General features: G+C 48.0%; 1 protein-coding gene across 1 annotated transcript in view; it reads left to right on the top strand.

Annotated features, from left to right (window-relative positions):
- Nucleotides 1-93: 93 nt before the first annotated feature.
- Nucleotides 94-14,443, top strand: part of FTCD (formimidoyltransferase cyclodeaminase) — a gene marked incomplete at both ends in the record, with an annotated part of 16,134 nt that continues 1,784 nt past the window's right edge. The window contains 7 exon segments of the mRNA XM_015411521.1: nucleotides 94-331; nucleotides 1,525-1,662; nucleotides 6,818-6,968; nucleotides 9,397-9,442; nucleotides 10,380-10,509; nucleotides 12,891-13,052; nucleotides 13,922-13,965. Of these exon segments, the coding sequence (XP_015267007.1) occupies nucleotides 94-331; nucleotides 1,525-1,662; nucleotides 6,818-6,968; nucleotides 9,397-9,442; nucleotides 10,380-10,509; nucleotides 12,891-13,052; nucleotides 13,922-13,965 (909 nt within the window).

Below are 14,443 nucleotides of genomic sequence, written 5' to 3' on the forward strand. Positions count from 1 at the left end.
CCTTGTAAATACATACATTTCCAACAACTATTACAGTACATTTGGACATGTGGACAGTCAGCCAACTACCTGGTTGGTTCCCATTAAACAAAGAGTATGTTCCTGTTGGTTGAATAATACCTGCCCCCTTTCTTCTCTCCCATTTTCCAAGCTCAGAGAAGCAGAATGGACTCCTGACTTTGGCCCTGCAAACTTTGTTCCCAGATGGGGAGCAACAGTAACAGGTGCTCGAAAATTCCTCATAGCGTACAACGTCAATCTGCTGTGCACGAAGGAGCTGGCGCACCGGATAGCCCTGAACATCCGGGAACAGGGCCGTGGGAAGGACCAGGTACCCGGGGTTCTGGGGAAGAAACTGTCCTGCCAGTGTTTTTGTTCCACATCAATCCTTGTTCAAAAGAGTTCAAAACAGGCACAATGAAGAGGGACCTTCCCAGTATTTTAAACGGAGTAATATGGGATAAATGTGGGAGTATTAGACATTATCTCTTTTGCACCAGGTTATCTTTTTTACCATAGAGATTTGGGGGGATCACTAGATGATCACAGCGTCATGTGATGTCACTTCTGGTTACATGACCAGAAGTGATGTTGCAGCATTACGCGATGCCGTGTGTCACCTAGCCCCACCCCCAAAAGCTCCTAGGGGTTGCCAGCCTGTCCAGCACACACTTATTTTCTGACCCTGTGTATGATCAGAAAGACTTGCTTACCCTAGACATAAGTCAATGTGAATATGGCCCTCAGTTGGTGGCTGGGGTTAAGACCAACGTTCCCACTAAGCTGAGTTAGTGTGCGTTAGCTCACAGTTTTTTAGCCTCCAGCTCACAGATTTTTGACTTAGCTCAGGGAAGGAGGGCTCCAGAGCCAACTAATTGATGCAGGAGCCAAATTGCTCGCTCACAGCTCTCATGCCAGTAGCTCACAAAGTAGAATTTTTGCTCACGGGACTCCACAGCTTAGAGGGAACGTTGGTTAAGACACGGCTGGTTCGATCACGGCTGCCTTGGGAGGTGGTGGATGCTCCTTCGCTGGACGTTTTCAAGCGGAGGCTAGACGACCATCTTTCGGGTATGTTGTAGGTATGTAGGGCTATCTTTCAGTATACTCCTGCAGAGTGCAGGGGGTTGGACTAGATGACCTGCAAGGTCTATGATTCTAAGACTCTGGTGGTGCCTCATGCAAGGTATCTCTCTCCCCTCTGGGGCCTGCCAAGTTGAGTCCAAGCCAAGGGCCTGCACAACGTGGACTTAAGTCTAGGCGGGGATGCAGTCACCTTCCCCTACTGCTGATGGCTGGAAGTGAATCAAGCCCCAATGGTAGACTGATATTCTTCTTATAGTGGCGCCACAAGCAGTCACTTGGGTGACTTGGCTGAAGAACTGGCCCTGGGCTGAGCCAAGCAAGCAACCCCCAGTACTGGCTGATCTGCAGAAAGTTTTCTTTGCTGGCATTCTCGCTTGTGTGTGTGCGGCCGAGGGCGGGTGTGCTGAGCAAGAGGCTTCTTCTCCTTGTTCTCTGCAGCCTGGGCGACTGAAGCAGGTGCAAGGCATGGGCTGGTACTTGGAGGAGGAGAACATTGCTCAGGTCTCCACCAACCTGTTGGATTTTGAAACCACCCCCCTCCACGCGGTCTATGAAGAGGTCTGCAGGGACGCTCGGGTGAGTGGCCCAAGTTTGCTTGCTTACCTTTGGAAAACAGAGAGATTTGATTGATTGATTGATTGATTGATTGAGAGCTTGAAGCCTGCACGCTTGAGCCCTTTGATCAAATAAGCTTTGTTCTTTCGGTTCCCTCAAGAAGCTCAGAAGAGACAACAGCTTCTGCTCTGGAAGACAGTGCTGCTCACAGCTGGGGTTGTCCGCTCTGGCTTGGAAAATTGATGGAGATTCGGGGGAGGCTTTGGGGAGGGGAGAATGGCTTCAGTATGGTACAGTGTAGGGTTGCCAAGTCTACTTTCCTTGGCGGCGGGGGAGCCTCGCCGGGCTCCGGGAGCTCTCCGGCGCTGCCAGCATGTCACAGGAAGTGACACGCTACGTCGCTCACGTTGGGGGCGTGGCCCCGATCGTCGGAGGGCAGAGGGGGGCGGAGTTCCCCCCGAGGCCCAATTCCGCGGCAGCAGATATCGGGCCTCCAAAGCGGGGGCCTCCAAAGCTGCCACTTTCTCCAGGGGAACTGATTGTAGTAGTCTGGAGACCAACTCCAGGCCCCACCTGGAGGTTGGCAAGCCTACTCGGGGCTTCTGGATGTAGATTGGAATTCTGCAGCACAGTGGTGAAGGAGCTGAGCTGCCCATCAGCGGCAGTCTCTCTCTCCGCTCTGAGTTCGCTTAGGCAGCCTCGATCTACTTATCTGTAAAACGGGGACGATAATACCGGTGCCCTTCATAAGGTGGCGGTAAGGAGTGCGAAATGATACTCTTCGCAGGTCCCTCTCAAAAGTACCATGTAACTTTTACATGTTATTTTCTGTACCCGATAGGGTTGCCAGCCTCCAGGTGGGGCCTGGGGAATCTCCCGCTTTGCCAATTGACCTCCAGCTGACAGAGATCAGCTCCCTTGGAGAAAATGGCTGCTTTGAAGGGTGGAGTCTATGGCATCGTACCATGCTGAGGCCCCTCCCATCCCCAAACCCTGCCCTCTCCTGGTTCCACCCCCCAAAGTCTCCAGGTATTTTCCAACTCAGATCTGGAAACCCTAGTACCCAAAACAGCAGGACTGGCACAGTTATATTGCTGTCGCTGATTTAAACAATGTGTCCTGCCCCCATGGCCGTATTTAGCCATGTTAATAATCTCAAAGAAGCCTAGTCTGTTCTTTCCCCCATAAAGCATTTGAATTTGTAGGAAAATGCTTAAAGCCTACTACAAAAGGACCAAAGAAGACAACAGATACATAAACTCCTACAACCAGATCCCTCAAGAGCAAGATTTGAGTCTAGCATCACCTTAAAGACCAAAAAGATCTTCAGGGTCTAAGCTTTCAAGAGTCAAAGCTCCTTTTTGTTGGGGTTAACTGGTGCCATCATGATTTCTCAGTCTAATCGACCTTACAGAGCCATTAGGAAGGGCAAAATGGGGTCTCTGTTCATGCTCCTTTGAGTTCTTTAATGGAAAGGCAAAATGCAAATACTATCAATATGCAGAAAGCATTGTACTCTTAATTAAATTACCACCACAGCTCTTTTGGTACCAATTTGACATTGACAGCTGAAGAAAATATTTTTATTAAACGCAGCATGTCCTAGACCTTCTTGGTATGGTGACCTAAAGCTCCAAATGTACTCGGTATGGTGACCCCTCCAGGGCTGGCCCCGGGTGTTCGGTGTCTGAGGCAAGCTATTTCCTTGCCACCCATCTAGTTCAGCCTTCCATTTTCTCCAGTGGTTAACCAGACGTTCTTGGCAAACCAACAAACATCACAAAAATGACACAGCTGCCCCCACTGTGACCCCCAAGTTAGTGGCCTTCCGACAAACACAGCCTTTGCATGTGGAGGCTACATTCCAGCCTTTGACCACCCCCTCCTTCTCCACTACACCATCTAATTCTCCCCACCACCACCACCATGAGCCTAAGAAACTCACCCTCATCCCCATCAGGACACATTTTACTTGACTGACACGTACAGGCAGTGAAGAAAACGTTTCAAGGCCCCGGTCACACGGGCCAGAGAACGCAGGGGGAAGCGTGGCTTTTTGCGCCGGCGCAATTTAACGCACCAGAATGCGATCAGACGCCGTGGTGGCAAATAGGGGTTTTGTTTGTCGGTGCGTATTTCCGGCAGGTGTCAACACGGTGAGAGGAGCGTGATTGAGCGATCACACGTAGGTATTCCGTCGATGGCTCGTAGCAAACGGTTTGCTAGTAGGCTTTCCTGGGTATTCTTTAACTCTGGATCTTCGGGCGGATGCTACGGGTCGACGATGGGTGCGCCACACTTGCCAGATGTGTCCTTCTGATCGCGCCTGTATACTCTGCCCGACATTCATGCCTTTTCCGCGGCAAATCCTTTGTGTGACCGGGGCCAAGGTGATGCTGGACTCCAATCTTGCTGTTCAGTTTTAGATCAACACAGCTATCCATGTGAAACAGATCCCTAAAGCAATCCAGCTAAAATATTATGTTATGCAAGTATCAAAACATTTACAGGTATAGCCCTTTAAATAATACCTTTGGCACATGGAAGTCCCTTTTCAGTAACTCTTGACAGCAAGAACATAGCATGACAGCAAGAACATAAATGCCCGAAGTGTGTGGGTCTTTATCCTAACGTAAAGAGACCATCATATTGGGCCTGTGACAGGTAGAGCAGTAAAAATAACTCCACAGTTGGCCAGGGAGAATGGTTCCTGGAAATAACCGATCACAGAGGTGTGCTGGCAAAGAGAGAGTTAAGATTTTGACAATGCGGGTTTTTGACAGTTGAAGGTTAGGAGCCAAACGTTAACAGGAGAATGGGCAAAGGACAGAGTCCTAGAACTGGAAGGGAGAGAGAATGTTTTGAAGTTGTTCCTTTTGCAGTAGATTAAGTGTAATGTTTAACAAGAAGGTTAAAATAGTAAAAAAAAAAAACTGTCTGGAAAGCCCCCCACCCTCGGCGTGTACAGTTTAAAAACCGATATCCCCCTTCTTTAAATTCACTGTTTGTATTTACCTCAGTTCAGCTTATTTTCAAATAAGCTTTGTTCTTTCGGTTGGAAAAAAGAAAACCATCTTGTCTCTGCCACTTTACCTCAGACTTCAGTCAGAAGCCAAAGATTTGGGGGCCAGGTTGGTGTCCGGGCTCAGATTCTATCTCCCAGACCGTTATGGGGTGATATGATTCTATACATTTATTGGGGCTTTTGTAAATCAATTGCTTCCACTACTAGGAATCACTACTAAGATTGCTGGTATCACTACTAAGATTGCCGGATAGCTGTGTTGATCTTCCACTACTTAGATTGCCGGAATGGAAAGCCACTCGTATTGCTTGGGGAAAAAACCTAGTCTTGCATATGATTCTATACAATTATTGGGGCTTTTGTAAATCAATTGCTTCCACTACTAGGAATCACTGCTAAGATTGCCGGAATCACTACTAAGATTGCCGGATAGCTGTGTTGATCTTCCACTACTTAGATTGCCGGAATGGAAAGCCACTCCATCTATTTTAATACTGCGAGCACCTCAATGCTATTGCTGTAATGTTAAGAATATTTTATATTATTTTAATGTTTTATGGTTTTACGCTAATTCGGCACACTCTGCCATCTTCCGTAAGCCGCCCAGAGCCTGTTTACAGGGTGGGCGGGGTATAAATATAAGTATAAATAAATAAATTGCTTTCGTTTGTATTTTCAGTAAAAAAATATTGTTAATTGGGTTTGCCTGTGTCCTTTATAAAGTTTATATCTCCCGTCCCTGGCATTACAATTTATGGCACAGATGACCCAGCCTGACAAAGTGACATTCATGTCAGATCTGGCCCGCATAACAAATGAGTTCGACACCTCTGGGTCAGGGTAACGTTTTAGCTCTATTGTATACATTTGATCTTCCTGTGCAGTTCGCTCTTGGTCAGATACAGGCAGATGGAGTCGCATCTGGATTCTGTGTAAAAATCCACAGACAGCAGGATTCATACTAAAAGGCTGAAGAAACTATGGCAGGCGGGAGGCTATTGGGTGTCCTTCGCAATCCACACAGTGATACGATCCTGTAGACAGGAAATTGCTTGGTGTGTGGAGAACTGTGTCCATATCCCGCTTTCGATCACGGATTCTGTCGGGCTCTCCCTTGGACTTCGGTGCAGCGCCCCCAGTGGCCGTGGTGTCAGGGGTCTTAACCAGACTCCGGCAGGGGAGACAGCCCTAGAAGTGGCAGGGTCCAAAAAGGGAGAGGGAGTGAGGGGCCTCAGATAGGCAGGGGACAGGGTTAATGTCACCCTCAGAGTCCCTCTGCCAGCATGCTGCGGGCTTCCTTTCTCTCTTTCTCTGCCTTCTTTCCGCCTCTCTCGTCAGCATCCCACTTCGTTCCGCAGCGCACTCCTCCTCCCCGGCCCCTTCTCCACCCTGCCTTTTATCTCCCCGCCCCGCTCCCAGGACCGCCCATCCACTCCTTGGCTTGGGCCACACCCTCCTTTATCTATTGGGATGCCGGTGGGGCATCTCCGGTGCGAATGCTGATACGCCAGTGGTGGCTCTGGTGGCCTCTGGGCCGTGCTGCTGGTGCCACTCTGCGGCGGTACTCGCTGCTTGGCGTCCGCTCTCAGTCTGTCGGACACTCCGCCGCCGCTCCTTTCTTCTTCCATGGGGCTGCTCTGTGGGCCCCAGTCCTGTCTCCGGGCTTGGCCAACACAGCTCGCCGCATGAGGGGTCCCTGCTCCCGCCTCACTCCACAGACCGTTGAACTTCGTCCCTCCTGGTGAGTCGTGTCTCGGGTGTCTTGTGGTGTCTGTTGGGGGCCCCGGGGCCCAGTCGGCACGTCCCGCGACCTCCGGAGCGGGACAGATTCATTGGCCCCAAATCCATTGATTTAACATCTCTCGGTAACTGATGTGCATGTGCTTTGCTCCAGATAGGGTTGCCAAATCTGACGAGGGCAAAGTTTGGGGAGAGGGTGGCTGGGATTTCAGCATGTATAATGCCATATAGTCCAACCTCCAATGAAGCCATTTTCTCCAGGGGAACTGATCTCCGTAGTCTGGAGGCCAGTTGTAATTTCGGGATATCTCTAGGACCCAACTGGAGCTTGGCAACTCAATTACGGAGCACATTGCTGCCCACTCCGTGTGTAAACTTGCTAGCCTGTAAAATTCTGACTCTTGTTCCTAGGATCTCAACCTCCCTGTGGTAGGATCTCAGCTTGTGGGCCTAGTCCCCAAAAAGGCCATACTGGATGCAGCAGAATTTTATATAAACCAAAAAAATCTCTTCATTCTTGAGGAAGATCACAAAATCAGACTGGTAATTTGACTCAACTTTCGTTTAACTGTGGGTTAGACAAGGAAACGCTAAAGTAGTTTAAAGTTTTATTGCGCTCATAATGTGTATTTTGGCTTTGATTTTTATTGTTTTTGTTTGTTTTCAACCATTAAAAGTAGTTTAATGTTTTATGTGCTCATAATCTGTATTTTGGCTTTGGTTTTAATTTACTTTGACAAGCCTTTATTAGCATACGTATATACATACAATAGGAGATGAGATTAAATATAGATCAAAAATACAAATCCATATAGGGTAAAATTGGAGCTATGGCGCAGGAAAACAGCATGAAAACAGAAAACCTAATGGTTACTTATCAGAATGTATAGCCATAGCCAGGGGTCATTTTGTAGAAAAAGAGGTGCAGGAGCTCATTAGCATAACTCATTAGCATAACTTATTTGCATATGCCACACCCCCTGACATCACTGGAAGTGTGTCAGAAGGCAACATCCACCGCTCACTGGACTGTTTTGGATTGCCAGCTATTGGGGGGGGGGCATGCAGATCTGTCCTCGCAGAGGAGGGAGAGCTTGTACCTGAATAAACCTTGGTCTTAAAGGTGCCACTGGACTGTTTTGGACTGGGGGGGGCAGGGGGGGCTCTGCAACTTACCTGGCTGCTTCTTGCTCTGACTGATGGCTGCTGGGAGCAGGGGGTGGGGCTTGTTGCATGTGCCCGCCCCCTGGGATCTTTACTGCCGGAGCTCCGCTCCTGTGCGCTCCTGCAGGAAATGACCCCTGGCCATAGCACTAAGAAGAAACCTTGCTACTATTTTGGTTATTTCCGTATCTTGATTATCAAGCAAAAACAGAACCTTAAAATCGTCAGGAATTTCTGAGAATTGAGCTAATATAGGATACAGAAGATCCTGGCGGGGCACCAGATAAAAGGGACATTGAAGGAGAACATGAAGGAGAAGGGGGACAGGTTCAACACAGTCCTTCTTACAAGGACAACACCCCCTGGAGTAGGGGATCCCCTGGAATCTGCCAGAGAGAAGAGCAGAAGGAAGAACATTAAATCTGGCCAAAGGAGATGGCTCTGCGCAAAATTTGGAGCTATAAATTGGTAAAGATATACAGCTGGAAGATTTGCATTTAAAATTTGGTTTTAATTGTTTTCATTTAATTGTTTTCAACAATTTTGGCTTTGATTTGGGCTTTTTTTTACTTTGATTCAGAATTTTGGGTTTGATTTTGATTGTTTTTATTTGTTGTCAACAATTAAAAGTAGTGTAATGTTTTATGTGCTCATAATATGTAGTTTGGCTTTGGTTTTAATTGTTTTCGTGATATCCTTTTAAAATCCTTTGTTTTAAGCGTCAGCTGCCTTGGTGGCCCTCATCGGGCAGCAAGGTGGCATGCAGATTTTGGAAATAAACATAATAAATAAATATTTGGAATGTCAAGGAAAGGCATGGAGCAGTCACACCTTTCCTCTAAAACAAACGGTTCCCAGTTGCTTTTTGTCCCAGGAGGGGCAAGGATAGCAGACGGACAGGCAACCCTTCTGGTTTCCGTGCAAACAAAATGAGTGGAGGGGATATCTCTTTTAGACAGAACTGGAGCCGATCACTTAGGGGACTTAAACTTGGCCCCAACCCATGCCTAGCTCCAGCGTTTTAAGCATTTGAGATGGAAGTGCCACCAACAGCAATTTATGTGGGGTAGTGAACCTACAGAGTTTGTCTAGGGGTGTGGTCACACGGGCAGTTTGCCACAGCAGTATATCGGCTCTAAATAAGCTACTTGAGTTTGGGATGTGAAAAGTATGCAGACGGAGAGTGATTTCAGCTAAGCATACCTTTATTTACTTCAGAACAAAGACAACTGGCCGGCTCGCAGGCTGGGTTATATTCATTCAGAAAACCCGCCACCAACTCACCTAAACACACACCCCACTCCCGATAGGCTATTTACAGTAACCGAGAGACCTATTGGCCTTCCGGCTGGGACCTAGCCCTGTCATTGGCTTGGCTAGGATCCTAGTGGTCCTTTGTCTTGCGACATGAAGCTATGAAGGTTTGAGCCTGGCCAGCCCGGGCAAGTCCGGGCCTGTCAGGCTGAATACATTACAGGATGCTTTGTATCGATCACACAGCGCCCCTTAAGCTGGCATCATAGTGCCACGGACTTATGGTTGGTCATTCACATCACTAACGCACCACAACTATGGACCCGTGACTGGATTGGTTGTTTTTTTCCCTAAGTCCCGCTGTGTATGCACAGAAGCAGACATGCACAGCTGCGCTTATGTCCATGTTCTACGGGGGCGTTGAAGCGCATGTTGGAGTGGGGTTGGGGGAAAAAGGAAACGGAGTGGAAAGATGACACCGTTTATGCATTTCCATGGTGCACCCGGGCAATCAGATGCCTGGAAACCCACCATGGAAGTGCCTCACCAAGGTAGCCACTGGAATTTGCCAGTGTACGTTCTGTCACTCCCATTTGATCCGGAGGGGAGGGGAGCTGTGTGGGGCCAAACTGCTCATGTGATCACACCGTAGCTGTCACATCATTCAGGAAGGGGAATAGTCTGCCTGGTTGGGGAACCCAGAGAAGAATGATGGTGCTTCATGTACTGTGATTAGAATGGGCAACTGGTCCTTTTTGACTTGGGTTGCCAGCTCCAGGTTGGGAAAATCCTGGAGATTTGGGGGTGGACCCTGGGGAGGGCGGGGTCTGGGGAAGGGAGGGACCTCAGCAGGGTAGAATCTGCCCCCCAAAGCACTCATTTGCTCCCTGGAAACTGATCTCCAGGCCCCTGCTGGAGGATGGTAACCCTCTTCTTGGCTCTCTGGGCCCACAGTAGTTGGGTCTCAAGCCTTAGGGCAGCAATCTGCTCCAGGAGGCAAGGGTAGGGAGGTGTCGTTATGGGGGCAATCTCCACTGATAGTGAGGGTCTTGAGGAGATTGTAGGGAGTCTGAGACAATTGTCAGGTGCTGAGGTGCAATACTGGTCAGGTAGGGAGGAGTCTTCAGAGTACGGCCAGAGGTCAGTCAGTTGGAAGGCCACAGTCACTGTAGGGTTGCCATGCCTGGCAATTGGTGGGAGGCTCAGAGGTGGGGAAATGTGGGGGGCCCCACAACATCCTATGAGTCACTACGCCACTTCTGGGGGAAAATGGAAGTGACATAGGGTAGAGTTTCAGGCCATTCCTAGAGCTACCCTATATCACTTGAGGATTTCCCCTGAAAATGACGTGGTGGTGCAGATGCTGCCACCAGTTTGTTTGTTTTTTTTAAATTTCCCCTTTCTGCTCCCAGAAGCTGGGCGCAAAGGATCCTCTGGTCCCAACCAGGGGAATGATAGGCAGCAGGAAGATGTCCTGCTTTCTTCAGTGCATTAAATTCCAGTTGTCTAGAAGTGTGTGGGCATGATTTTGCTATTTTCCCTTTGTGTTCTGAAGGGAGATGGTGCAGGATGGGAACGAGAGTGGCTGCCTGGTCTCTCTGCCTCTTCGCACCTTGGTGCAGAAAGTCGGGTCCCGCTCCGCGGCTCCCGGGGGAGGATCCGTCTCGGCCGCAATGTCCTCTCTGGTATGTGGGGCTTAAACAGGGCAACCCTCAACTAGAAATCTCACAAGCCCGTCTTTCCGGGTGCTGCACCTTCTCTGCATGCCTTTGCACTTGATTCATGCATGGCCAGTGCTTAAGAGCATCCCGAAATGGAGAAGTGGTTTGAGCAGCTGGGTCACCAACACAGCAACTGCCTGACCGTGGGCATGTAACCCAAATTGGTGGGGGCGGGGTGTGTGTGTGTCACATGACAGGATCTCTTTTCCCTCCTGCCACCCACCAAACTTTGGTTCTCGTCACTGCTTTGGGGTTAGGCAAAGCAGTACAATCTTGGCATCATATTTCCTGGGGGAAAGAGCCAAGAGATGCCCATTCCCCTGACTCAAATTTCAGAGATGCTCATAATGGGATCTGTGCATCCCTAGTTAGCAGACTGCTCACGGCTTACAATGCAGCAGAGCTTCTCTAGCCTGTGTGTTGTGTGCAGCTAAGAACAAAATTACATTGAGCCTTGTGACGTCCTCCTTATTGGGAAGACTTTTTCCTTTAAAACATACTCTGTTCACATAAACTTGGTAGATTGCTGCTGCCACCAGGAATTAAAAACACCAAATCTCTCTATTATGGTAGAATGACCCTGTGTCTGGGCACTTCAGAGGACTAAGTGGCCCTGAGGAAGGACTGTTCTGACTGCTGGGATAAGTTTAAACAAATAATGATTTATTTATAAAAGAATAAAATAGGTTTCTGGGTATTTTGAACTGTTGTTGAAGAAAGGAACTTATAAATATAACTGATAAAGCTGGGCGTCACACACTGTCTCTCTAAACACCAAAACTCAACTCTGACAGCCTTAGCCACTCAGGGTAAACTCTGCCTCTCTTAGCCACACAGGCTAAACTGTTTGTTTTAGCCACACAAGCTAAACAGGTTGTCTTAGCCACACAGGATAGACTTAAACTGCTTCTTCTGCCATGCAGGCTACAAACAAAAACTCTCCACACTCGTCTCACTAAAACCCAGAATCTCCTCCGAGACACCCCTCCTCCCACATTCTCTGTCATCAGCCAATCACATCACACTCATCCTCTCCTTACATTACTGCAGTCAAAATAAACATTTAAAGAAACACACACACCAAAACATGAAATAATCACAAGCCTCTTTTGTCATTTCAAACTAATTAGAGTTCTTTACTATAGGGAACTCCATATCTAGATAGGATAGGGTAAAGACAGACTAACTAGCTAGGATAGATAGAGATGCAGGATATGCAAGATGGAGAGATCTGGCAATGTGTGCATGAGAGAGGTGTCAAGGCCAGAAGGAAGGAAATATACCCTGAGAGTAGCAATCTTCACTTCAAAGGGAAGCAGAAAGGAGAGGGTAATCAGGCCTGGCCTCTCTGTGACCCTTTCCGCACTCTGCTTTTAATCAATGTTCACTACGGTGTCCTTCAAGCAATTCTGCACTAAAATCAAGTATTTCCCAAGCCAGAGCTGGCAACCCTCCCCCACACCTGGGATCAGCTAATAAGGACCTGCTTTGTGTTCTCCCTTTTACTAGCATGAGCACAAGGAGGCCAAGAAGCAGGGCCTGGATGGCTGTGGCCCCCAATATTTTTAGAGCACTCAGCTGCAGGAGCTTTGCTTTTTGTAGGCAACCCATAAATGCACCATTTTAAATTGTGGTGGAAATGTCTTTAATGCACCCATTTGCTGCATTCCAACTTCAGGTATCTGTTTGAGCATGTGTTGAAACCACTTCTACCCTGTCTCCCTTATCTTCAGGGAGTGGCTCAGTGGTAGAGTATGTGCTTGGCATGCAGAAGGTCCGAGGTTCAATCCCCAGCATCTCCAGTTAAGAACCAGGCAGTAGGTAATATGAAAGACCTCCACCTGAAACCCTGGAGGGCTGCTGTCAGTCTGGTTCAACTATACTGACCTTGATGGATCGATGGTCTAATTCTATATAAGGCTGCTTCGTTGTTCATTTTCTCTGACTCACTGGCTTTTGTGAGTTCACCTCTTGGCTGCTGTGTATTGGTTATGACTTTAATGCTCTTTTTAACTGTCTGTACAATTGTATGTTGCTTTGAGTGTGATCTGAAAAATGCCTTTCAGGAGTTCAAACCCCAGATACGTTTGGGTAACTAGTAGTTATACTTGGAGGACAGAAATGCAGTCTGTACATACTGTTATTAGATCTGGATCCTGTCATTCCCAGGAAGCTCTGGGACTGTGCCCTGACTCACCTTAGCTTTATTTATTAGGTATGAGAGTAATGGTGTCCCGTGTGTCATGCAGACAACGCCCATAGCGCCTCATCTCTCCCTGTTTTGCTCAATCTCGGCGAACCTTAATACCCTTCTCCTGGGGGCCTTATACTGTGTCTCCTTCTAGGGTGCGGCGCTGGGCTGCATGGTGGGACTGATGACCTATGGAAAGCGTCAGTTTGAAGAACTGGACCCAATTATGAGGCAGTTAATACCTCCCTTTCATCGGGCCATGAATGAGCTGGTGGCCATGGTGGATGAAGACTCCATGGCTTTCAGCAGCTACATGGTGAGAGACATATCTGTCTGTCTATCTGTCTATCTCTCCCTCTGTCAATCTGTCTGTCTGTCTGTCTGTCCTTTCTTTCTATCTGTCTGTCTGTCTGTCTATCTGTCTCTCTGTCTATCTGTCTCTCTGTCTATCTGTCTCTCTGTCTATCTGTCTCTCTGTCTATCTGTCTCTCTGTCTATCTGTCTCTCTGTCTATCTGTCTCTCTGTCTATCTGTCTCTCTGTCTATCTGTCTCTCTGTCTATCTGTCTCTCTGTCTATCTGTCTCTCTGTCTATCTGTCTCTCTGTCTATCTGTCTCTCTGTCTATCTGTCTCTCTGTCTATCTGTCTCTTTCTTTCTATCTGTCTGTCTGTCTGTCAGTCTGTCCGTCTATCTATCTATCTATCTAATCTCTCTCTCTCTCTCTCTGTCTCTCAGTGTCTCTCTCTCTGTCTGTCTGTCTAGCTCGATCTTGTCAGCAGGGTTAGTATTTGGATGGGAGGCCACCAAGGAAGCGCTGCACAGAGGCAGACAATGGCACAGCACCTAAGAATGTCTCCTGCCTTGAAAACCCTGCAGCCATAAGTCGGCTGTGACTCGATGGCACTTTTCCATCATCACCACATCTGTCTGTCTGTCGATGGCAGGTGATGCCTTGACATCATTCTCCCCCCATTTTTGCTGCTGTGGGACTGAGGGCAGGCGCCAGAATGTGAGGGTAGGAGGTTGCTGCAGCAGGCAACCTGGTGGCTTTATTCCACACAGTCCATTCTCCAAAGCTGCACTTCATCCAAGGAAACTGGTCTCCATAGCCTGGAGATCAGTAGCAGCTCTAATGATCAGGTAAAATGCAATCTGATAAATGTGTATTTCTCCCCTCTCCACAGGAGGCTATGAAACTTCCCAAGAGCACACCTGAGGAGAAAGAAAGGTATGTAATATGGAATCGCCTGAAAAATGATTCTGTGTTCCGATGGCTTACCTTTGTCACCCTTAGGCCAGTTTAAGTGTCATGGTTTCCCCAGAATAGCAGTTTCCTGAGGGGGTTTGAGAATTTTCTGTAATAGATCTGCAGGCCCTCTGTTCCCACGGTTACTGGGAAAGAGAGATGTGAGCTAGGTGGATTCACCCTAAGTAGCCAAGGTGCCATTAACTAAAAACTCAGAAGAAGTGCTTTGCGGGTTCTGTAAAGGAGGGCAGAAAATACATTCTGCTCAAGCATTTACCTGCTCATATAGGTCTCATGGGTTCCAGGTGGGAGGACGACAGTCTTATAAATATTTTAAAGAAAGAAAGAAATCTGCTGGGAAGGGGACCAGGTGTAGAAGCAGGTGTAATTCTCAAGGATTTTCTTTTCCTATTATTTTTCTGACATAAAATAAGCAAGAATGACAATCTGATCACAAGAC

Source organism: Gekko japonicus, unplaced genomic scaffold (genome assembly GCF_001447785.1).
Source record: "Gekko japonicus isolate JY-2015 unplaced genomic scaffold, Gekko_japonicus_V1.1 scaffold7353, whole genome shotgun sequence".
NCBI lineage: Eukaryota > Metazoa > Chordata > Lepidosauria > Squamata > Gekkonidae > Gekko > Gekko japonicus.